The 26,812-nt window shown below is 35.4% G+C and overlaps 2 protein-coding genes across 2 annotated transcripts; both read left to right on the top strand.

Annotated features, from left to right (window-relative positions):
- Positions 1-5,910: 5,910 nt before the first annotated feature.
- On the top strand, positions 5,911-18,157 carry LOC144438098 (uncharacterized). The gene is made up of 12 exons (XM_078127127.1): positions 5,911-5,987; positions 8,042-8,225; positions 9,788-9,928; positions 10,653-10,713; positions 11,327-11,492; positions 11,932-12,135; positions 12,944-13,211; positions 13,803-13,996; positions 14,912-15,080; positions 15,866-16,014; positions 16,619-16,829; positions 17,817-18,157. The coding sequence occupies exons 2-12, from the start codon at positions 8,105-8,107 to the stop codon at positions 18,017-18,019; spliced, it is 1,887 nt and encodes a 628-aa protein (XP_077983253.1). The 5' UTR covers positions 5,911-5,987; positions 8,042-8,104; the 3' UTR covers positions 18,020-18,157.
- On the top strand, positions 18,093-21,158 carry LOC144438097 (uncharacterized). The gene is made up of 4 exons (XM_078127126.1): positions 18,093-18,296; positions 19,108-19,256; positions 20,004-20,208; positions 20,907-21,158. Exons 1-4 carry the CDS (start codon positions 18,093-18,095, stop codon positions 21,156-21,158), a joined length of 810 nt encoding a protein of 269 aa, XP_077983252.1.
- Positions 21,159-26,812: the final 5,654 nt, after the last annotated feature.

Below are 26,812 nucleotides of genomic sequence, written 5' to 3'. Positions count from 1 at the left end.
CAGGCTGCAAGAGAAACAAAAAAAAACATAATTGACAATAAACAAGAAATGGTCAGGCACTACTCAAAATGCTATGATTAAATAAAGTGAAAAAATACAATCAACACACACAATCAATACTGACATAACCTTTTTTTTGCTAGAGCTGTTAATTTACAAAGATTTCACAATGTAGTGTTCTGATGCAGCCAGCGATGACACTAAATTAGATATTTTTACCACTGAAGAATATCATCGACAATTCAAATAAAATTACATCACAAATTACAAATAATTGCAAAAGTGATCAACACATTTTTCTCAACAAGAGACATTTGACTGGTTTTGGTATGTAAATAAAAATTCTCAAATGTTGGGTGTGAAATCATCAAGGTTTTGAATAAAATTGGCCATTGCATGTTTGATATATGGCTTTACATAGACAGACCTTGGACACATTGAAATAGCACCCACCCCTTTTTTTCAGGCACAGAACAAACAAAAAAAATCTTTTTCAAATGTCAATTTATTTCAATGAATGACCTGCAATTGTACATGCTCAGTCATTTATGATTTACCAATTGAACCTTGCCCTTGTATTTTAGCAAGATATATGGTAAATGTGTGAGAAAAATGGTAACATTTACATACTTCATAACCTACATGTAGAGGCTCTGGCACAGGTAAAAGGAAGGAGACAGAGCTGTGGGAGTGTTGTTTCAGTGTTTTTTGTTAAGGGCGGTAAGTAGGCAAAATCTACCTGAGTTCCCCTTTCATTTTACCAGGATTCCCCATCCCACCACAATCCTTGTAAATAGTGTATGGGGTTACTGTCAGTTTTACCAGATTTACTACTTCTTGAATTGTTACCAGGGTTCCAAACCCTTAGCAAACACACTTTCCATTAGAAGAGTACAGGACAAATTTAGTTTCCTCAAGAATGCTGAAATGGGGATTTAATGGATGATGCAGCAAGGCAGTTGGTTATTTTCATCTATTTCGATGAAATAAAATACAGCAAATCAAACTGTCAATTTATGATTAAATTAGGATTATGTTGCTTAATTGACACACACTAGTACTTCAAACTTTCTAGGTGCAAGAAAACCTAGATTTATTCTTAGATATTTTTACACCAAATGTGATGTTTTTATTTATTATTATTATTATTATTATTATTATTACAAGTGAAGGGGTTTAAAAAGTTTATAATAATAATGCATTGTGTGAGAGACAATTTAGAGGAATGGTGCCTTTTGGTACTATTGTCAATAAAATGCATCCGTTTGAGCATATATTTGCTATGCCGGCTCATATTTGCTATGCTGATTGATGTTTGAGGGCGCCCTTTCACAAATTTATCTGTACATACTTCTGCATTCAATTTGTGAGAGTCTAAAATATAGTAAAAGTAATTTCAAAATTACATGTTAGGAAAATGAAAAAGTTAAGGGGTGTAATATTTAAACAATAATGTACGCCCTCCCAGCCCATAATGGACGAAAGCAAACTTTGAACGACATAATGGGCGAGGCGACAGCCGAGCCCATTATGGAGTGCAAAGTTTACTTGAGTCCATTATGGACTGGGAGGGCATACATTATTGTTATTATTTTATAGTTTTGCCAATTCCAGTGAATTTGTGGACCGAGAAACGCAAAACAACGTATAATATACACAGCGCTGAACATCGTCTGCCATGTTCGGCCCGGAAGCTGAATACTAATCATAGCGAAATGTACGTACAGGTACACACACATATACACTTCAATGAACTGCTGTGAACACAAATTTGTTTCATGAATGCGTTGTATTTTTAAACAGTGGAAATGACAATCATAAGTAACAACATACATTTAGAAAAAATACCTCGTCGTATGAAGAAACAGAACAAATAAGCTTGTATTGTTATGCTCGTTCCGGGGCCGCGATGCCCAATAACGGAGTACATTATCAGTAATAATGTACAGCGATGACGTCACAAAATTCACTGGAATTGGTAATGCTATAATATAATATATCATAATGAAAATGTCTGGGAGGACTTTAGTTGAATATCACTGAAGTTGAAGTTTACTATACTACTCAATTAATTTTGCGACATTTCTCATTCAAGCTCAAGTTATAACAGTTTGGAGTTTGGTTACTCCTCTGTATATGAATATATATATATATAAGTATTATTTAATTTATTACTAATTATGCACACTCCACACTTTAATAACTGAACTTTTAATAATTCAAATCTAATGTCTGTCATAATACTGTGGAGTGTGCCCTGTCGACAAAAGTCTAAATGTTTGTATATACTATTAGCAGTTCTGTGCAATGACAAAACATAGATCAGTGTGAAATATCCTCAGGAATCTATAGAGTTTGTTCGAACCTAAATTATTTATTTGTATATGCCAGTGTAACTGACTGTGACTTCACATGTTTCGGACTAGTTTGGCTTTTACCAATAACGAACCCAAAAGTGTGGCAAATAAATGTATACTCATATAAGGGACTAGGCCCCCCCCCCCCCGATATTTGTCTGAACAGCTCGCATCACGACCGAGCAAGGTACAGACAAATACATTGTTCTGTAATGATTTATAAAGTTGCTGATGACATTCCCTGAAAACAATATTTGCAATGCGTCTCACAATATTTGTAATATTATTCCGAAATCACTGCTGTTTTCAAATCATCGTAGACTTTCACAACATACTGTTACAAATATTCCATGAAATGTTTAGTAGTAGTATTTCTTCTACACTGTATGCAGCAGTACATTGACAGGTACAAAATTATGATAATACAGTGTTGCAAAGTTTACTGAAAAGATAATCGATTTTTTCCGACCCCCTGCAGGCGCTCTGAGCTGTGCGAGTGTTATAAAATTTGAGCCAGGTTTTTGAGCTATTGCCGTGCTTATTATATTGTGGAGTCAAATGATGTATCCATTCGTGGCAAAATTTGGCCTCAAATTTCTGTTTGCTATGAAGACAGGTGTACTTGATATTTAAGGACCATTTACAAAAATAAAAGTTACCAACGTTAGATTTGTTTACGAATTACGTCACTGTACCCATCAATGTCGCTCATCAGATTTCACACTAAATGCTTCCCATCAGAAAATTTAACTGAAAGTAAGGGAATTTATGATCGTAACATATTCAGTCATAAAATAATCAGATTTCTGGCAATTTCCATGACTTGTTTAAAAAGATTGCAGTTCAATAATATTTGGAAGCAACAGCATAAAGTTAGTGCTAAATATTACGTGATCTCAATCAATCCCAGTCAACCAGATGCACATGTGGTATGTTTGTGCCTCCTGTATGGTGTACGGACGGACTAGCCTGTCTGTCAGTGTCACATTTGCTTCTTATCGTCAAGATGTTGTAAGAATTTGAAAATAGTCTGTGTCTGATCAACATAATTTCTCTTCCACTAAAGTTTAGACAACATTTAGTTGTACTTACTCATGCAAACGTTGTTGATCATGCTTGAGATGTCACACTGACCTCGTTTCCTTCGACGTCCTTATGAAAATAGGTCAAGGGTTAAATTCACCTGGAACACTTTCGCTCGTGATAACATTGCTAGTCTTGTTTTGCCGCGTAATCGTCAAATATTTTCTAGATATCTTATTTTACACTTTGGGCTTTTTAGTTTTGTCTGATAACCAGCCACCTTGAAAACTATGTACTCACGTTATTTGATTTTCTCTTGATTGCGTTCATTACCATCCACAGAGTGACACGAAGCATTTTCGTTGTCTTTCAAAAAACTTCCCGTCCCGTGCGTGTACTGAAGACTCACTGTACATGTGGCATGGTGTATCGTCTATGACTATTTTTGTCTTGTAAAATAAAATTTGAATATGCTGAAGAGAACTATGGCTAGGAATGTCTTATTTTTGTTTTATCTATTTATCATTTTGTTTTGACGTATTGACTGTACTGTGTTGTGACCGTATATGTTATATGAACCTGTGTTTGCCATGATCCAGGTAGACACAACAATATGGCAACACTGAATTGCAACATCAGTACAGCGTTGTGTCTTTTTATGTTGATTTCGACAATGATACATGTTATAATTATGTATCAAAATAAAAGCAATCAACTCTCGGTAGTCTGCTATCATCATGAAGCTGACTTGCCTTCTTTATATCAGTTCAAACACAATTTTCGATTTCACTTTGATCATGAGCCACAAGCGGGGAACTACTAAATTGGTCAGGGAACCAGTTACATTTACCGTGACTGCTGGCCTTCAAAACGTTCGTTGAATCGGTAAAGTTTATTGTGATGACCATTGGCAAGTATAGTGTGTATATTTTTTAGAGTGTTGTGTTTCTTGGTTCATTGTGCACGATTGAAATAGAAACAGGTGAAATGCACATAAAATCGTAATTGCTAATTCGGGTTGGAAACGTGGTAAAGGCAAGGTACTAACCAGTCTAACACAACGTACTCCTACTAATGCACGAGTCAATGTAATGCCCGAGGGACCCCACCTCGGGCGATACGAGACAAATGTGGGGGATTAGACCGTGTTTGCCATGAAACAATGCCCGAGGGGGTGGGGCAATTGCCTCATATTCACCCCCTAGTCATTTTCACGGACGTAAAAGAGTGGTTGTGTGTCAGTCAGAATTTGTGAATGCCCCACCCATTAGGGTGGGGGAAATGTTGGGAGTATTACTCCTTTTAGGTGGTGATTTTCCAGAATGTCTTGCCCCATGCCCAGGGAGTGGGGAATTTGACAAATTTTATAAGACTAATTTCCAAATCCCCCACTATGCCCCGAGGTGGGGGGGGGGGTGACATTGACTCCTGCATAAGGCACATGTTGAAGCCTGTATTACATGTAAACAGACGTGTCGTGTAGTTCTCAACTTGTCATATACTATACTATACTTGCTATACTGTAATGTACGATGAAGCAAACTGAATCATTACAACAACAACAACAACAACAACAACAACAATAACGAAGTTACAAAGACATACAGAACAACAGGTTTTAGGTCAAATACATGTATCGGCCATGGATATACATGTATGTTATGCAATTCCCTAGAAAGTATACGTAAATAACCGTTCCCCCCACATCATCTCAGTTTCACGTTTGCTCGCGATATAGACATCATTAAAGTTCAGTGGATTCAGTGTACTTTATTAGGCAACCGTTTATCAAAGGTAACCAGTACTTATTATTCATATAAATACTCCTCAAATTGATGTCATAAATGTCCCACACCTCAACAGACACTCCGAAAAAACACTGCATATTAACATTCGCCTATGAAATGTCGGAAAAAATATTTGCAATGTCCCTTGCTGTTTTAACTCATCCATAATTTTAGCAACTAAGTTTAATGTAAATTAATGATGATTATTCCTCATCGTCGGCAAAGTAATGTAAACAATACATTTGTAAGCTGGTGAGTTTGTTTCTATCGTTGTCTATCTCACTTGTAATATTGTATGTGATGTGTGTACCGCGGTACCGCATGCACACATACGACAATGTAACGCACATTGCTACATTGTATTCAATTCTAGTGACGTCATTCACCTCGCGCGCACACAGTAGTATTAGTAACGGACGCCATTTCTCACACTCGACACTTCGCAAGCCTTTATGATCGAGAATTTCTGGATAATTTATAAGTATTCCTGTAACAATGAATGCTACCGTGATGTCACTTGTCCCTGATGACATGAATGATATCGGTGTCTGTTATCGTCTGAATTTGGGACCCAGAAATACGTACATACGCATGTACACACATCGAGTTGTCACAATACTAAACTACAGTGTCAGCTGGAGCAGCAGACGATCTTTAAAACTGTCGGATTTTGAATTTCTATCCATAAACAAACGATATACAGTATGGAGTCGCGTATGTCAACTTGTACTCAAATGTATGTGTACACATTTGGAGATTTTGTGATGAAAGACTGAACCAAGTTGTGTAGTTCGAATTCTCAAGGACTGCTGGTATTTAGGTATTTAGTAAATTTACAATTTATTCTGGTGATTTTTAGAGTTTTACTTTAGAATTGCATAGGTTTGATACAGATAATTTCAAAAATCATGAAACCTTGTTACAACAGATATCACCAACCCATACATTCCAACAGCAATGATGTTTTTTTCCTAAATTTGAAATGTTTAAAGTGTTTTATGTCTAATTTTTCAAAAATTCACGTTAAATGGTTATTTTGGTTACCATGGCAACCGATGTTATTAAATGACCGCTTTTTTTGAACTCAGCATGACAAAGTACCCTTGGTAGTAGGGTCAATGTGCAAATAAAAAGATATTTATCAGATTTATAATGTTATTTGTGAGATGTATGTGTATATAATGAAAACATAATTTTCACGTCTACCATACGTTTCCATGGAAACAGCTATCCAATTTTATACAATTTATGTTACACCAGGTAGCACTAACTCATACATGTCTAATACAAGGGCATTTTTTCACTGTATTATCTTTTTTTTCAATGTTTTATGTCAAATTTTGGAAAAAATGGTTGACATATTATGGTGGTTTTGGTTACCATGGCAACAGATGTTCATAAAATGACCCCCTATTTTGAACTCAGCATACAAAACTACCCCAGGTAGGGTGGTTAGTATTGAAATAAACTTGATTATTATAAAAATTATTATTACTATATACTTATTATTTAATTATTTAATTATTTAATTATTTTTTTTTGGGGGGGGGGGGGCCATAAACATTTGTTTAAAATTGACTCTTCAAGATTGACTGAAAATAGCATTTTATAAAATAAAAAGAAATAAACAGTACTAACTAGTCTATAGCTGTTTATTGTATGACAAAGAAAAGAAGCACTGAAAATAAACCTCATGTATGGAATGTACTGTTGCACACCAAAAATGCAACAATTAATACTTTTGACACATACTAACAAGTATTTACAAAGTGTTTTACGTGACTGGAAACTTGCAAAAGGCGCGAAAATGAGAATGGCCTAAGTGTGTGTGTGAAGTTAAACCGGTAAATTTATATCAGCCGATACATTTTCTGAACAGGCTCTAGTCTAGAGTGCAAAGTTACTTGCTTCACGCACGGCCCCGGAACCTGTAATAAATTCACGACGAACTTTTACTTGCATATAATAAAGTCACTGTCCCGGCATGCACTACGTTCCGCCGGCTTTTCATAAACAAATGTTACAACTATTATTCGGGAAAACTTGACCATAAACAAATATGCTGGATTACAAAATAACTAAGCAATGACTAGACTGAAAGCAACATTTTCAAAACTAATTTACTGCAACTACCACAGCATGTTAGGCGTCGGCAAGACGTAATCAAACTCTGGAAACAAGACAGGTAAAAAAATCACTGTAAACATTACCTTGTAAGTGAACTGCTCATATGTAATCACGCGTACGCACGGTGACCATTGTAATATATTGCCAATGATGAAGCAATGAAGGCATGTCAAAACAAACATATAGGTGTTATCGTGGGTTATACTTCCATGGCCTTACCCACAACTTGAAGATAAACAAAGCCGATCGCAACAAGGTCAAGGACGTACACCATCGAGGCGAGATTGATCGAAACACACATTTTTCACAGATATTTTTTTTACTAAAATTGTTGCATAATTACTAATCTATAATAATAATAATAACAATAATAATAATATCACTTGTAAAGCGCCATATATCCTAAAAGTCCATAGGCACTGAAACACTACAAAAGTGATAAAAACTACTAGTGGAAAACATAAAAACAGTCTCAAATCTCAACGATGTTCAGCTTTATGATAGCCATTTAATATTTTGTTTGTTCTGACCTGAATGTAATACAGAAAGATCAACAGTTTATTTCATAATATTATTCAATTTTATTGTAAAAATTTGTGCATATTTATAATTCATCACCTAATGAGCTATTTCCAAATACTTATTCGTTTATGTTTATGTTTACTTGAATAAAAGGGAAAACAATGGAACATCGTTCATGATGCCTGAAAGAACTATCAATGTATTTATTCTGTTTATGTTTACTAGAATAAAAAGGGAAAACCGTTGACGTGAATCTGACCACAAGGGCACAACTGGACATCATTCAAGATGTCTGAAAGATCTATCAATGTGTTGGAGGATCAGATCCGAACTAAGATTCTCTCCAGACGAGCTCGTGTGACCGAGTTCTTCAAAGACTATGACAGACTCAGATCTGGTTACATTTCAAGTAAGTTGAAATAATCTACATAACATACATTGCAGTACACAGTTTCAGAAGTGTGGGGACTTTCACTCTCTACATACCACATATTACAGCTCTTTGCAGAAAAGCTTGCCCAAGCTGTTAAATGAACTATTAAGATCAGTGAGTCTGATCACAAGGTTTCATGTTGAGATAGACACAAGAAAGATAACAGACAAATATCACATACACAGTGTAGACTCTTTATTTAGTTAACTTAATGATATGAACAGTAACTGCATGAAAGAAACAGTTCAGTTGATTGCTGACCATGGATTTTGTTTGAACTTCAAGAAATTATACCTCATGTCTAGTGTAATTGTAGTAGTGTGCATGCTGTTACTGTTAATGTCATTAACTAAATGAAGAGTTGATATCATAATTATTTGCCTGAGTTGAACAATAAAAAACATCTTTAAATGAAAGTTCATCTGTGTTGGTAATTCAGTGTTGGTAATTTTTAAACTTTTGATCCAAACACAAACTTGAAAATTGTTATCTGATATTTTTGACTGCGTACTTCAGTCTTTGTCAACAGATTGACCCATTTATTCAGAAAATTATTATTAAAAAACATATCTATATTGCTATTCTACGTATTACATATTTCTCACATGATGGCAAATAAAAATGTAGATAAATCCAACATGGTCAGCATGACGTTATGTATTCAGATCACTAACTACACATAATCATAAATTTTCTAGACTGTCATGTGGGGATTTTTGGCTCTTGCCTTCCCTACATAGACAAGAGCCAAAAATCCCTGATGACTATTTCCTAGGCTAAACTCTCCTTAAAGTAACGTAGTCTGTTATTCATTCTACTGATAGGGAGTTCAAAGCAAAAAACCTATAGACTTGTTGTAAGGCAAAAAAATTGTTTGGTTCTGGTTACCCGAACCCCACCTATAGGTTTTCACTGTCGACCCTAAACATTATTTTACATATTCAAGGGAAAAAATCAGGACAATTGTGATATCTCTCACAAGAAATAGTGGATGATGCAAAAACTGGCACCATCTTAAAAAGACAATATAAAACTGTTCTTCCAGTCTGTACTGGCTGTACATCTGATGAGAAGAAACCAATAACACAGAGACCATATGGAAAACAGTGGAAAACATAACTACCTAAACTAGACACTCACACATGAAAAAATATATACCCCCGGTATATAAAAAATAACATAAAAAATCTATCTATCCCACCTATTCTAAAATTGAGCATAATTGGAACCACATAATTTTCATTTTTAAGCCTAAGCAATGAATAATACAGAAATAATGCGAGTCACATTTATTGTTATTCATCTAAATGTATCATAACATACACAAATATTTGTATGAACCATTAAAATTGAAATGTTTTTATAAGAAATGATGTACATATTGAACTATTTATTTAAGAGATATTATCATATTTATTGTATCATTATTGTTAGTAGCTGGTATTGATTGAACCATAACGGTAGATTACTCTGTAGATTTGATACTGTTATTGGGAACAGATGTTTGTAATTAAAAGTATGCATTTTTTTCCCCACAGCATCACAATTTAAGCGTGTTCTGGATCAAAGCTTTGGAATACAACTATTCCCCGAAGATGAGCAGGCACTGACAGATAAATACGAAGATAAAAACGATGGAATGATTAATTATCGTAAATTCTCTGATGTCATCGATTGTGGTGAGTATTCTGGGATAGTACACAGAATATCTGTTTAATTGGGTAACAGGGTTATGAACTAGTAAAATCAAAATCAATAACACATATTGACCACAAATTTTGGAGTAGTCACATGTTTCTGTTCAAAAGATGTTGTCCTGTCGATGTATTTTTTTTTTTCATTAAACCTGCATTACTGACATTATGAGAGTCACTAAAAATGAAATGTTTTCAGTGACAATATTAAAATTAATTCCTTTGGTGGCCATGCTTTCTCACATGCCACACCTCGTCTTTAAAACAAATTGACACCGGAGCTCTGACAGACACCCACAGTCAATGCCTTCAGGAAAAACCTTAAAACGCGAAGGTTTTCAATATTTAACTGTACAGTGCCTCTGAACTTTACTTTGTATTGGATACAGGCACTCGATTGATTGATTGATTGATTGATTGATTGACTGATTGACTGATTGAGTGAGTGAGTGAGTGATTGATTGAGTGATTGATTGATTGATTGATTGATTGATTGACTGACTGACTGAGTGATTGATTGACTGACTGACTGACTGATTGATTGATTGATTGATTGATTGATTGCGTGATTGATTAATTGATAGATTGACTGATTGATTGATTGATTGAATGATTGATTGATTGACAGTAATTTAGAACAATTGGGGGTATGTGACATTATTTTAAAAGTGAGTGGTAACTTTTTTATCTAAAATTGTATTTTTCACAGTTTTTGAACCAAATGATTTGAAGACTGAACCACAAGCAAGAAAAGTAGAAGTCACAGAATAGTAAGTATATCACTTTGCTATTGAATACTTATTACAGATGAGATAATGAAATATATTGCCCAGATATCACAAAGTCATTATTGTATTGTTAACCTTTTGAAATTCTTGGGTCATTATATCGATTATTCTCCTGGTATGATAATATTTCATAAGTAGCATTATAAACCTGTGATGTCACAAAGTTATTAATGATATAATGAGGTTATTACTCATATAATCATAGTGGGATATGACAAAGTCATTATTGGTATTATTACCCTGGAATATAGTGAAATTGCTATTGTTATAATTATGAAGGGATATGGTGAAGTTTATATTGTTGATGTAATCACCATGGGATATTGTGGAGTCATTATTAATGTTTATTACCCTCAGTGACAATTTCAGAATTATGTTTATCGTTTAGACACATTTATTATAAGGTCGTTATCAATATTATCACCCTCAATACTAGTGGCTGTTGTTTTCCAAAATGCAATTAGATGTGTTTATCATCTGACACATACTGACATTTATTGTGAAGTCGCTATTGATATTTATTGCTCTCAGTCGAGATTTTATATAGTTGTTATGTGACACATTTCCAAAACGTTATTTTCTTTATATCCTTTAGTCTGGGGATACATCGCTCTCAACGTCCTCTCAGTCCATCCTTTCGTAGTAGATGTACTGATATTCTGAGGAGAATTGCACCATTTTATAAATACCATGGAATCAATGTCAGAACTTGTTACGAAGACTTTGACAGACACCACAATGGATTGGTCACAGAAAGCCAGGTAAGAAAGAAATCACATGGACACCATGTGACAGTCACATGACAAATGTGTTATGTAGATGTTGACAGACACCAGAATGGATTGGTCACAGAAAGGCATGTCAGAAAGAAATCACATGGACATCATGTGACAGTCACATGACAAATGTGTTATGAAGATTTTGACAGAGTCACCACAATGGGTTGGTCACAGAAAGTCATGTAAGGAAGAAATCACATGGACATCATGTGACAGTCACGTGACATACATACTGTGTTTGAAATTAGACTTTAAACGCTACATCACAGTGTAACATAGATACCTGATATAGTTACATATCACAAATCAAAACAGCGTAGTATAGTTATTGATGCGAGGATTTTCTGTTGGAATATCGTCCTATCTGTAGATCTTTATTTTTTCGGTCAGACGTTGAACTTTATTTTCATTTGTGTTACAGTTCTATCGTAGTTTTCCTGGTCCACCAGATGTGACAGAGAATGAGATGCAAACACTGGCTCAGAAATACCTGGATCCAAGTAAAGCTAGTCTCTGTAACTACTTGAATTTCCACCATGATGTAGAGGCTATCAAAGACACCTTGGTTGAGGATTTAGAATATCCAGGTAGCCCAGCTAAAGCTGAGTATAACATACCAGCCAAGGTAAGTCAACGTGTAGGAATTTCTGATTTGATGTATTTTCCCCAGAGGATTAATTTATCATTATTGTCTCATCAGTGATGCTGATGAGGCATTGGAAATGTCTGTTATGAAGAAGAAAATTAGTCATCCAATAGATTGTTTTCAAATTACATCGTTTGGCTATTACCAATACACAAGACCTTCCTGTGGTACTCGAAATGGGTAGTTGAGACAGATAAAATGTAGTATTGTACCATGCGCAAGCCAGGTTCAATAAAAAAATATGGAATATATACTCTGGTCGTTCTACCTCACAACAACGCATGCCTATGTCACGACAACACATTGTCTATGTCACTGGTTCTGCTGTGTTCGAAATATGAGTAAAAACTTTCAAAAGTGCCATTACTTTCCCCAATTTTACTTTTATATCACTGGCGATGGTATAATTATATTATTCCCAATATTGTTTCTTCATTCAGCTGGAAAATACTCATGACCTAAGGGTTGTCACTATGAGTCACTTGCCGAGAAGTAACAAGTGCCCTGAGGTCACTTGTATTTTCCTTGGCTGAACAAAGAAAAATATTGGGGCATAATATCTAGTTATAGGAAAATATCACATTTGCAAACTACTTCTATCAACTATGATTTCTGTTGTTTGGTTCTATATTGGTTCAATGAATTGTGTAGATTAGGGGTTGGTATAATTACCCCCCCCCCCCCAAAAAAAAAAAAAAAAAAAAATCAAAAAATCAGAAGGTTTGATATTGCTCAGTGATCAAATCAAGATTATAAAAGTCTTAATGTGTTGTTTTTTCTAATTCAGACTGTAGCACCACGGTCCGTTGATGATGTCTTTGACAAGATCCGTACAGCTGTGTACAAAAATGGTATCCGTACCACTGAGTTTTTCCGTGATCACGACAGACTACGTAGCTACATTATCACCGAGAACCAGTTCATCTGTGGTCTGTCATTGGCTGTGGGCAAGGAGGCACAGTTATCACGCAGTGATATACAGAAAGTGGTGGATTACTACAAAATCAAAGACGGCAGAGTACGATACAAGGAATTCTGTGACCTAATGGAAAATGGTAAGTCTTGTTGAAAGAGATCAATGAAGTGAAATGGTTAGGTGACGTCACAAAAAAGATTGTATGTGGGAGGGAGGTAAAATTTCAATGTAAGAATATAGACATAAGCTAACTCAGTAACATCTGCCAAGCACAAGGGGACAAGCTTTGATGAAAATTCTCTTCACTCTTTTCATGAAGGGATAAGTAGGAGTGTATAAACACAGTAAACCCATTCAATGACAAGTGAAGACGAGGCAGTTAACTGGATCATATTGATTGCTTTCTTGTCAGATGACTAAATAAAAAATCTTTTGGAAAATAAAAAAAATATTTAAAAAAAAAAAAAAAAATGTTCATCCGCCCCCTGCCCACCCATATCCGGGGGGGGGGGGATTACAATTCTGCAAGTTGTTGACGAAAATAGATTTGAAATTCAATTTTAATCGGACAATTGTATTAAAGAAAATAAAGGAGCATAGCATAAAATGTTGGTGTATATATTTTAATTTTATGGTGCATTCTTACCAATCAACTTGCTACATGTATCTATATATATAATTGATAAATAACATGGGATACCGTCATCATTTCACTTGTTTGTATCTGCAGCATTTAATGACCCAGACTTGGAGAAGAAACCAACAATGGAAGTGAAAAGACCACCACTAGGTGCTTTGTCCAGATATCTCAATCCATTGAGTGATGTAGAAGAAGCCAGAGTAGCTGAGGTATTGATGGATTTGTCAGTAACCGTACAAGAACGACGTATCGTGATGTATGCCTATTTCAAAGACTATGACAGAGTATGTACAATTTTTAACTCTTTTTTTTTTTTCTTTTGAAGGAGGCTTAGTTTTTAAACAGGAAATTGAGAATACACCGCCCTCACTCAAATTGGAGGTATCATCACCTCATAGTATCGTTTCTTAAGAGCTTTGTTTCTTGGTATTCTGTAGAAGTGTAAATCAGGGATTTTTTTCGTATTGTTCCGACATAGGGGAAAGCAGGAGTGTTCTATGATTAACTGAGTAACCTATACAATGTATACCCCAAGGTACACAGACAGGAAGTAGAGCGCCACCATGGCAAATTTTGGAAAGGCCTATTATAAAATCTTTTCAATACTTGTCTATCTATAGACAATACAATCTGTTACATCCCAGAAAAGCAAATTCAGTGTGTACCACTATCATTTATAGCATGAATATCAGGTATATAAGTGAAATCATTTTGCTTGGGTGTTAGGCCTAAAAATAAAAATTGTGCGGTTCCGATTACACTCAATTTTAGAATAGGTGGGGTAGGTAGATGTTTTGGGAGGTTTTTTTGGATTTTTTTTTTTTCATGTGTGACTAGTTCAGGTAGTTATGTTTTCTGTAGTTTTCCATATGGTCTCTCTCTGTGTTATTGGCTTCATCTCATCAGATGTACAGCCATTACAGATTGGAAGAACAGTTTTATATTGTCTTTTTAAGTTGATGTCATTTTCCACATCCACTATTTCTTGCGAGACTTCACAATTTTCGCGATTTTATTTTATTTTTCTCGAATACATTAAAAACAGTTTAGGGTCAGCGTAAAAAACTAGGTGGGGTCGGGGAACCGGAACCAAACAAGTTGTTTTTTAAGGCCTTGTAGGTTTCAAAACTCTGTGACACTCAGTCCCAGTTCAAAGAACCATGAGGTTCATTACAAGTTAATTTCTGTCTTTTCAACAGAGCAAAGCAAATACAAGAAACATCACATTTTCCCAGTTTGGTCGTATCTTACATTTCTTGAGTCTCAATGTGCAATCAGAAGACTTCAAGTTACTTTGTCGTAAATTTGAAGACCCAGAACGCCGTGGAGATGTCAACTATCCAGCATTTGTCCAAGCTGTGGACAGAGGTAATATATCTGATTTGTCAAGTTACAATCATTCAATCCAGAAATTTACTTCAGTTAACTTTCTGCGCCCGTACTCTCACGAGCATAGCGAGTGTAGTGTGGCGTACTCAGTGTGTTTGTATGAGTGCTTGCAGTGTTTTCTGCACCTGCACTTTCACTCACCACACTTGTGAAAGTGCAGCAGAAAGCATGAGTGCAGATACCCTGAGTACCCACACTGGAACTCATGTGGCATGGGGTTCTGTTATTATATATGTTTATCTGATATGGCAAATTTCCATAAAAATCATACAGTGCAATCACATGATTTTGTGTGTAGTGAACGATTGCGTCCTCACTTGTATATCATTTGCATACAGCTAGGTATGGAATAATGTTTTTGATATTGCACTGCAGTGAAAATACCACTAGTATGTGTGTGCACCAGTGCAAGTAATTTGTGGTACATATCTAATATTACCTTGTTGTTGTTGTCGTCGTCGTCGTCGTCGTCGTCGTCGTCGTTGTTGTTGTTGTTGTTGTTGTTGTTGTTGTTGTTGTTGTTGTTGAAGAAGAAAGGGTAAAAAAAAATGATTTCTTCACTATGATAAGTTAATTTGTTTTCTTTCTATAATTCATTTTCAAATTGTGTTCCTTACCCAAAAACTCATGCAAACTTTATTAAGATAACACTAATGCAATGACCTGGGATTGAAACATAGTCCTTTAAACTTTAAATTTGAGATTTGTCTGCCACACTCATATTTTTTGTTAATGATTGTTATACATTGTCTATTTTATTGCAGAGTTTGTTGGCTTTACTATTGGAAGTGATGAAATGAAAGATGCAGGAGATGCTTCTGTTGTGACCAAGAAACCTGTTGATATCAGTAAAGTCAACTTTGAAGAAGTTTTAGGCAGAATACGACATCATTCATTAGTTAATAGGATCTGGGTAGGAACATGTACTTTATTTTTTTTATCTAAGATGTAAAAAGGAACGGTAGGTACACCAGTACACTGGTGGGCTAAGTGATGGTTCACTGCAAAAGAAGGGAAAAAAATTCAAGGTACAAACATACACGTATGTGTGATTAGTGTGTCCTCTCAGCCAATTTGACACGCCACTGATGCACACAATATCTAGTGACGCACCAAAATTTGGCATTCCCCTATCTCTTTATACTATGTGGTGACTCACAAGAAATCTCGGTTTTTCTCATTTTGACTCACAACAACAAATTTTAGCTATCATTAGAGGACATACTGTGTGGTTGAAAACAAGTACCAGCCTCTGTACAAAGTGAAACTTTTACATTAGAAAATGTTTACATTTGTATACTTGAAAAAATATACATACTTGTACACTAGAAAACAATGTATAAACTTGTACACAAGAAAATAATGTGTACATGTTTACATAAAAAATATATACACACTTGTACACTGGAAAAAAACCTACCGGATACTAAAATCAAAATGTGTGATAGATATATGTACTTTAGTATGACGTTATTTATGTGGTATTTTTTATTTACTAATTCTTCTTTATCTTTCAGGTGAATGAATACTTCCAAGACTTTGATCCGCTACGCAATGGTTCAATCTCACAGACCCGTTTCCGTATTGGTCTAACAGCCATGGGTTTGAGTACTATGGGACAGAGTAACTTGTCCGAGGCAGAGTTTCTTGCTCTGTGTGCTTACTATAATGATCCTAAACACCCCGGTAGAGTACTCTGGCCAAACTTCAAAGTAGATGTCGACACAGGTAACTATAGCAACAGTGTCCATGTAATGTTAAAAAAAAATTGCAATATATTTTTCGTTTAGATGTGTAAAGGCCCACTGCAAAGTAGGATTTGAATTTAGGTTTGAAAATTATTTTTTTTGCCCCAAAAAGTTGGTCTAGAACAAAAGAATGATCTCAATTAATCCTCATTAAGATAATTAACACTGATGTGATGGCCTAGGATTGAAACATAGGCCTTTAAGATATTGAAAAGTAATAATAATATGATATAAGATTTCTATAGTGACTGTACTAAAGTGAAAAACTTAAAAATCCTAATCTAATGTGGGCTTTTACATCAAGATGAAAAATAGATTGCAATTTTTGTCACTAAAGAAGCTCGGTGAGCGTTCCCTTTCTTACACTGCTTCAGTTTTGAAGTCTTCACTCTTTGTCACTCTAACTCTAAGTCTTCCTTCCACTCTGCCCTTAAAACCTACCCATTTCAATCTTAACTCTCACTCACTTACACACTTCTCTCTGCATCCTTACCATATTTTCAAATTGTCTCTCTGTATCCTCTCATTCTGTTAGTAGTTCTGTGTCTGCAACTGGAGCTCTTCAAAAAACAGGCACATTATAAATTCACTCTATTGTTATTATTAAAACTGTATTTGACCAACTTGCTAGATCGCATTAATTACAGAGAAATATTTGTGTCTTATAAATGTCATAATTTATTCAAAATTAGTTGTCTTTTATCAAATTAATGTACATGAAAATAAAAATTTGATGTTCTGTGAATACCGAACTAATACTTAGTAACTTCATTTTTCATTAGTGTTTTGATTCAAATTTGATATTTAGAAATCAGCGTTTATATCAAAATGAGAAGTTGTCAAACTTATTTTGAATTCCTTGGATAAAGCTAAATGTATGTCAACACTTGGTTAAAACAGAAAAATACTGTTTCCTGTGTTGCTTAAGTAGGATTTATGGTTTGTGGATCTTTTTATCTATTACCAGTGTTTACTCAAGTTGAGCCAAACTTAGAGAAGACCCCAACAAACGAAGTTCCTACACAAGACACCTTCTTAATGGATAAACCTGGTACAACAAACTGGAACAACGTCGATGGAATGGTGGTTTCAATCGTAGACAACGTAATGGAGAGCCATGCAACGACGAGTTCTCGCAAAGCCTTGTTTCCAGGACTTCGATCGTCATAATCGCGGCCACGTGACCAACTCACAATTTCGTCAGTGTTTGACGTATCTCAGCCTCACCGCAACAGAAGATGAAATGATTGCTTTGGAAATGAAATTTGCAGATAATTTTGGGTTTAATTATTTGAGGTTCTTAGAAGAGTTACAACCAGGTGTCAAACAAGACATGAAGTATCAGGAAAGATTGGTTGAACTACACGCTGTCAACAGTAGAGTGGTTAATCTAGAGAAGAATGCATGCACAGACGTCGACAGTGTTCTCACCAAAATCAAGTCCAAGGTGAGTGAAATCAGCAACAAACTGACAAAATGAAGTTCCTGCAAATTAATACATGAACTATAAAAATATCAGTCTGTGTTATAACTTATATCTTAATATTTTGGTATTAGTATTAATACAACAGGGACTACTATTTAAGAGTAGATGAACCTGTCATTTTTTTTCTTGAAAACTTCCACAAGCTCAATTTACATGATGTACACCATTTTTTTCCAGTATGATATAGTCTAGTTCCTATACAGTATTGTTTCCATTTACACCTCCACTCACAGTCTAGTTCCTATACAGTATCGTTACCATTTACACCTCCACTCACAGTCTAGTTCCTATACAGTATCGTTACCATTTACACCTCCACTCACAGTATGTCAAAGTTGTTACTCTAGAAGTCCTGAGATGCATGAGATGAAATTTAAAATTCATTCACAGCCACCCACACAGTCATTAACATCATGTCTTTGTTAATCAATCTCAAAATTCTAACCAATAAATACAATTTTATGGCCATGTCACATAACTGGCAATAGTTTATGTTCACAAACAAATCACATACACATAAAGAGGCCATAAAACTGTTCTTATTAAACCATGAAATGTAATACAAGTCTCTGCTGTTCCAACATGCTGTGCCAAGTATTATTAATCCAATTCATTTGTTTACTTTCCCTGTTTGTAACAGTTTCCGTTTGTCCACGGTCTGATGTCGGCAGTTGTTATGTACATTATGATTGAACTTGGATATTTAAAATAATTCAAGTCTATCATTTGACATGATTTCTGAAAATTCTAACATCTGTTCTTATTTTCTCAGGTGATGAAAGAGAGGATTCGTATTTTGGAATTCCTACGTGATTACGACAAACTTCGTACAGGACGCATGAAGAAGGAGACATTCCGTCGTGCTTTGGATCCTGCCAATCTTGGTTTAAAGGGGTCAGAGGTCGCCATTCTTGAACAAGCGTAAGTATGCTCAATGTTTAACTCCAACTACACTATAGATGAGTGAGGGTGCTCTGTCACTGGGTACCTTATACATAGACTAACATTGCTACAGTTGATCCAGTGAGGTTATGAACAACAAACTTCATGTGAATATTGCTCATCAGAGTGCCCTCCTTTATAAAAATTCACGTTTCAACTTCATTTCAACTATACCTTCAACATTCTCTGATTTTGTCGATGGCTGGCAAAATGAAATACTAGTAAATGGCATTATATTATACCAGTATATTGATGGTGCAAATCAAGAGATCTGATTGGTCAAGACAACAAACTAAGACATCTAAAATAGTGACGAATGCACAGTCGTACGTAACACGAACATCATTGAAACGTTCATCATTGAAATCATTAAGGACCTTCAAGTAGTGAATAGATAGACCATCGATATCATAAACATCTAAGTATATAAACACTTGTCTCCCAAGAAGTCCAGTGAGGGCCATCCCTCATGGGTTCAGTGTTAATGTAGGAGTAAACCAGAGTACCTGAGGAAAGCCTGCGTTGTTCGGTAGAGTCAAACTGAACGACACTCTTCTTACAGTGTGGTAAATTTAATCAAACCCTGAATGGGATCGAACCCCGGCCGCAGTGATAAGAGGCAAGTGGTTTAACCACTCAGCCACCCATTACCCCAAGCATGGTAAATTCTTAATGCAATAAGTTACAATACTGACAATTAATCGCTATTCATCTCTACTCCTTCAGTTTCCAGTCTCCAGTAGATCCCAACTATGTGGAATACTTGAAATTCAATGATGAGATAGAAGGCATCTTTACCGTGAAGAATTTAGAGAAGGCACTGTTGTTAACACCACAACAATACCGTGTACCCGTAGAAGTGGAACAGAATGTTCTCCCTCCGGAAGAAAAAATGTGCTTGCAGCAGACACTGGAAAGATTAGCTAATAGGGTATGTAATCAATTTAATTAATGGTTAATAGGCCATTCCAGATTGCAAACAGGAAATAGATAATACAGCGCCCTCGCTCATATTGAGCGTATCATCACCTCATAGTACTGGTTATTAAGAACTTTATCCCTTGGTATTCTGTAGAAATGTAAATCAGGGATTTTTTCATATTGTTCAGACATCAAGGAAAGCAGCAGTGCTCTATGATTAACCGAGTAACCTATACCATGTATACCCCCAAGGTACACACACAGGAAGTAGAGCACACCATGGCAAATTTTTGGAAAGGCGTATTATCAGTTGGGGAGTGGTTATCTCATTTGCCTAGTACAGCTGCAGTCTGGGTGCAAATCAATCTCATTAAAATCTGATGTAGGGAACTGGTCAAAATTTTGTTATTTACCACCTACTTGTATTGTCATTTATTCTTTTTTTGTTCTGTCGACACATGATACCTGCATCTGACACAATCAATTAGGAAAGCAATTTTGAACTTTTTGACTCATATTTTGAACACAGCAGAACTAGTGACATAGACATGCATTCTCGTGATGTAGAACGACCAGAGTATATATCCCACATCTTGGCTCCTGTATGATATAATAGAAAATATATCAAAGTGCAGAGCATATTTTATTAATTATCTTGCTCAGCCTACATGCATCTAAAATCAATCCTTTGTTTTGTATATTTGGTAGGTTCGTACAAGGAGTATGCAGTTGTTCCCACTGTTTGAAGATTATGACCGCGTACATAACGGTACAGTCTCTAGATCCCAATTCAGACGTGTCCTCAGTGAACTGGAGCTCAACAGTTTAGTCAGCGAAAGAGAATTCCAACTTCTATATGAACAGTTCCATGTTAAAATCGGCGACAAAGACGACGTTAATTACATCGCTTTCTGTGATGCTATTTATCCGTTAGCTAAGTTTGAGTGGAGAAAACCATAAACCAGAAAAGAAAAAAGTACTTTCTGAATTATCACAAAAAATGTGTATTACCAGGTTGTCGAAAAGTCCATCCATATAATCACACATTTACAAATTATCAAATCGTCCATAAATTGATATGCAAAGACCATTGTGCAGGATATTTTTTGAAGACTGTATGTATATATAAGAAGAAAAAATTGAACAGGACTTTTTATTTTGTTTGTTTCATAATTTCAGTGGCTTTAAACCAGAACAAATGTTTGTATTTTAATGTGCTACTACTCTATGTGTTATTAATAGACAACACATGCTATATATCCTATCAGCTGACTCATTCATCCGAAATATATCATACCATGAAACTGACACTATGGAAGAAAATATTGTGTGTTTTTGGTGGTTTAGCTGTTTTTTAGACATATATTAAAGACAATGTAATAAATTTATGAAAAGGTTGAATGATATAATACTGTGTATATTTCAAAATTTGTCTGTTTCTTGTCACTGAAATATTCAATAAACTCATTTGTATAACAAATGTCGGTTTTCTTTTTTTGTTTTATTTTTTGTATGCTGTGGTTCGACATTCTCAGAAGTACTTTTAACTTCTTTGATTTTTTGCACACTACTCACTAACATCAGTGGTACATGCAATCTCAATAGGCCATTCCAGACTGCAAACAGGAAATTGAAAATACAGCGCCCTCACTCAAATTGGGGTTATCATCCAATGGACCTGTTACCAGTTCCAAGATTCATTGCGCGTCTCTCTATACAATGCCATGTATTCTGTATGCACAGGTGGGGTTTGCACGCGCTAATGAGGGGGATGATTGTCACCTGACCATACCCTGGGTTTTCCAGTAAAATCCAACTCTGTCATCGATGGCATTCAGTCTTTGTTCTGTAAAATCACCCATAATTAAAGAGGTCAACATGTCTTACCATCATTTCCTGATGAAAATGTTATTTCAAATGTAATAAAGACTAAATCTAACAACATAAGCGACGTCCTCTCGTGCAATGCATCTTGGAACCGGAAAATCGACTATAGAAGTGTAAATCAGGGATATTTTTCATATTGTTCAGACATTGAGGAAAGCAACAAGTAACCTATACCATGTATACCCCCAAGATACACACAGACAGGAAGTAGAGCGCCACCATAGCAAATGTTGAAAATACCTATTCCACTAATCCTTAATATTTTCAAACTTTACAGATTTAAAGTTAGCTCTTTTATACATAATCTGATGTATCACAAGTCTGCACACTCTATTACAGATTACTTTACTCTTATAGATCATCCCTATGATACAAGACAAAGACATAGTCGTAAACTTTTTCTAGAATATAATCATACAACATTTGGTCAATCTTCCATTTCATACTCTGGCGTCAAAGCCTGGAATAATCTGCCTGTTGAGATTCAGTCTATTGGTTCATGCATAAATTTTTAAAAAAGACAGTTAAAAAGCTGTTACATGTATTCTCAGAATATGTATAACTGTAATGTCATGTACAACTTTTCGTAAATTGATAGTGGAAATTGTATGTGTATCAATTTTACTGTTCCATTGTTGTTTGTTGTGCTTTGTCTTTTTTTAAATGTTTCTTATTTGTGATAGTTCTTATAGCAATCTGTAATGTTGTATATATACACCTAAAAGTAAGAGTATGCTTGTTAGTCACTAAGGGGATACAAGTTTGACTAGCTTTGCTATTTCTTGATCCACTCTGCCATGTATTCTGTATATGTATCTAGTTTAATTTTAAGTAATTTTTATTATATTGGTGAATAAAAAAGTATTATTATTATTACTACTACTATTTATAATCACAATTTGACTTCCCCTCTACTACTCAATTCTAAGTACCTGTCATAGCATTTTATATCTTACTCGAGAGTCAAAATAGAACAAGAACGTTGACTTATTCTCACTGGCACCAAGATTAATGCGTGAATCATATATGAAGCAGAAGTTGTGGCATCAACCCAAGATGATGTGCCTAGGTAGTCAAATTCTATCTCAGGTTAAAAGAGAATCCCTAAGTCAGCTATCCTTCTATCTAAGTCTACATATCAAGCTCCATTTCCAGTCAGTGTGTGAAATTAAAGGAAAACGACTACTGGTCATAAAGACCGACAGGTAGCATAATGCTGCTGGTCCTTATGGAAAACTGCTAGTCCGTAATCAATGCATGCATGCGTTTATCCATGCATCCATCTTGCAGTCATCCATCCATCCATCCACACACACACACAGACACACACACACACAGATGGTGATTTTATGAAACATCATCAATGGTATTAAACCAGTTTCTTGACATGACAAGAATTGATACACAGTCCATCAAAATTACAATAAAAACGTTACAAATTAATCTTTATTACTTTAACTACAATAAAGTCTCAAAATTTAAACACAAATAATTCTGTTAATCTTGTTCATCCTCATACTCGACAATTAACTTTTCAAACTTCTGAATTAATTCTCCCAGACCTGCTCTCATGTTAGGGGTATATAAACATGACTCTAGTATCTCGACCAAGGTATAACCATCAATTTGGTTGAATCCAGTGAGGTGTACATTAGAATATTTCTTGAGTAAAATGGTCAAATATGACTTCAATATCATCGCCATCTTTAATTTGTGGCCATGGCAGGTCTACTATAAACATTTCTATAATAGTTGCTGCTATCGACCATATGTCAAGCGATGGCTGTAAAGTTTCACACATTATCAGGACTGCTTCAGGCGCCACGTATTGCATTGTTCCATTACCAATATTATCGGTTTATCCAATGCAACCAGAAAATCCAAAATCACATAGCGTCAATTTGACACCATCAACCTGTAAATCGTGAATACACAAATGTTGTTCAACCAAATCTTCAAACGGTACCGTGTCTTTCTTCTGTATTTCCCACTTTTTTTCTGTTAATATTTGATATATACAGTAGTTCTCAACTTACAGATACGCAATTGCTAATCATGATTTAGGCGTCATTTTTAAATAGAAAGGTCGCTTTCGGATATTTTATAAACCAAATGTCTCAATTTTACCAATAATTTACAAACAAAACCCGAATTAATTGTTTGCTGAATTGGGCAAAAACAACACACAAGTTCGTTTCCGATAAACATGAGTTCAAAAAATAGGATAGTCAGGTGAACATTTAATTTTGTTTTGTGCTCAGGCCAAGAGACAAGATACTGTTGGTGACAACACCCTCTTTGATGAGATGTGAATTTGAAAGAGGTTGAACACAATTATGTGAAGAAGACGCGAACACAATGTGCAGACTGCTCTGTATAACTCAACTTACTGTTTGAAAAGACCTGGCTTCTCTGGGAAGGGACTTCAAAATTGGTATGGCCAACCGAACTCTGACAGTGTAGTCAACCTGTTTGTCCAAAAAAAGAAACGAAATACATATTTGTCATTTCACATATCTTGAAAATGAAATTCAATATTCATGAAATGTTGATGATGTCATAAGGTCACAGGTCACCAACTCAATTGTAAGTTTTCGTCATAGATTATATCACCTAATGTTTTCTCACCAGAAATGTATGTCATAAATATGGATACTGTAAATATGTTGGTGGCTACTCCGTACAAATGAGTAAACTTGTCACTTTCGTCACAAGTGATATCCCTAAAGAGAGAATAATGATGAACCGTTATTGTACAAAATTTAATCAAATTTAGGCGCACATGTAGATACGATATTCGTGACACATTTCCAGTTGAAGACAGGAAAATGTCATGTGGGTCGCCGAGTGGTTTTGAATCTACAAGTTACAGGTTTGAGCCTCATCGCTGCTGTTTGTTTCTGAATGGCTAAACTCCTTGGGTAAGTTCTAGATTGTGCCTGAGTCAACCCAGTTGTATAAATGGGGACCTGTAGGATAGAGTTCGCAATTCGAATCGTTTGATTCATATGTGTTTGCATGCATACGCTGCAATGGAGTTGAGGAAGTATAAACGGCGGTTGTGTTGCTATAAGGGGACCAGTCAGTTTCTTTGGCCTGGGGGGTGGGGTGGATTTGTAGGGGGTCACCCTGTTTTTGAAATTAGCAGTAGGGGGTCATGCTGTTTTGGAAATTGTGGATGGGGGGGGGGGGTCATTGTGTTTTGGAATGTGATGGAAGAAAAAAATCCTTTTCTACAATGGCATATAGCCTTATCTGAAATGTGGTACATGTAAATATTTGTTCAACTTGTCCCTGTTTCTTACATGAATTCTTTAATAGTATTACTTATTAGTTCAAACAATATATACCTATACATATACATGTATTACCTAGCTACCACACTAGTTACAGAACATGTCATGTAAATGCTTGGCTGTTCCACAATCAATGCTTCACTTGTATTGTAACTTGGGGCAAAAGTGAACTTGAAGGTTTCGTAATGGTAATTTTCATAGACAGTTTATAAAAGAAGTTTAATAATCTAAATTGTTCTGAACTTGTCAGAAGAGATTAATACACTTTCTATTTTGGAAACTACATGTTATTGACACCACAAATCACCACATCTCATCAGATTCCAGTTTCTATTATACACGAGGTATGACCACCTAAAGTTCTCTAACATACCGATGACTTTACTATGCATGCAATATTGGTGCCCTATAACAATGTCATGGGCCCATTTTTATGTGAAACTTACATTTACATTAGCTTTTCGAAGCTTGGAAATATTACCTCACAGGCTATGAATAATCTAAATATTGCCTAAATAGAAGCAAAAAACTCCAGATATGCCAGGGGGAAAACCCCACCCCAGAGGTCATTCATGCATTCAATCAACAATCAGATGCACCAACAACCTTTTTACAGTCATAATGGTATTAAACTTTCCCTAAATACTTTCACCCTATTCTAAAAACCTCCTGGGCTTCAAGGGGAAGACCCCCTAGGACCCTTCCCCCATAAGAGATGTACATATTCCCCTCTCAAGCTTTCCCCCTACCTTTCACTGCAAAGGTGCTACTAAACTCCTTTTGGAATATATTTACCCTGTGTAGTCAATAATTATAATTATGATAATGCTATCCTGGGATCTTATAAAGTATTTGCAAGACAGTCAAGCAAACCACACCGAGTCATGATAAAATATTATATATGGGGGATCATCATGTTTTAGAATTAAGTGATAGGGGGGTCAGCTTGTTTTTGGTTCAGTGACCTTTTTGTCGACCCGATTTAAGAATCCACAGGTCAATTCATTATGAATATCACCAAGTTTCAATTCATGACCAAGTTTGATGCGTTTCATCGACGTAATTTTCACGTCATATTTAACTTTATGTACAGATATAAACTACCACTGTAAATTACATCAACCATTTCCCAACTGTCGTAAGGGACAAGGGTATATCTGTAAACTGAAGGAGAAAAAATTATGATGTCGACATTCTAAGACAAAGATGACTTTCTGAACATTTAGTTCATTGGAATATTGTAACCATCATGGAACTCGGGTTAGTATTATGCAACATTTGATGAAAACGAATAATTTCACATAAAAGTGTTAAAGAAATATGTGTGAAGTTCTTTGACAACAAACTTTGTTTTTACAGTCATGAGATTCTTTTACACGATCACCTGAAGGTATCATACCACCAACAATATCGCAATCAATAGCCCTACTA

The sequence above is a fragment of the Glandiceps talaboti genome, chromosome 7, assembly GCF_964340395.1.
Source record: "Glandiceps talaboti chromosome 7, keGlaTala1.1, whole genome shotgun sequence".
NCBI classification, from domain to species: domain Eukaryota; kingdom Metazoa; phylum Hemichordata; class Enteropneusta; family Spengelidae; genus Glandiceps; species Glandiceps talaboti.
Note: the sequence above shows the minus strand (reverse complement) of the source record. Positions and strands in the feature narration are given on the sequence as shown.

Excerpts from the sequence above, each read along its gene's own strand:
- LOC144438097 (XM_078127126.1), top strand. The coding sequence starts at position 18,093 with ATGATTGCTTTGGAAATGAAATTTGCAGATAATTTTGGGTTTAATTAT. Across the intron at positions 18,297-19,107 it reads TCACCAAAATCAAGTCCAAG|GTGATGAAAGAGAGGATTCG; the intron begins GTGAGTGAAATC and ends TTATTTTCTCAG. Across the intron at positions 20,209-20,906 it reads TGGAAAGATTAGCTAATAGG|GTTCGTACAAGGAGTATGCA; the intron begins GTATGTAATCAA and ends TATATTTGGTAG.
- LOC144438098 (XM_078127127.1), top strand. The coding sequence starts at position 8,105 with ATGTCTGAAAGATCTATCAATGTGTTGGAGGATCAGATCCGAACTAAG. Across the intron at positions 8,226-9,787 it reads CAGATCTGGTTACATTTCAA|CATCACAATTTAAGCGTGTT; the intron begins GTAAGTTGAAAT and ends TTTTCCCCACAG. Across the intron at positions 16,830-17,816 it reads CAAAGTAGATGTCGACACAG|TGTTTACTCAAGTTGAGCCA; the intron begins GTAACTATAGCA and ends ATCTATTACCAG.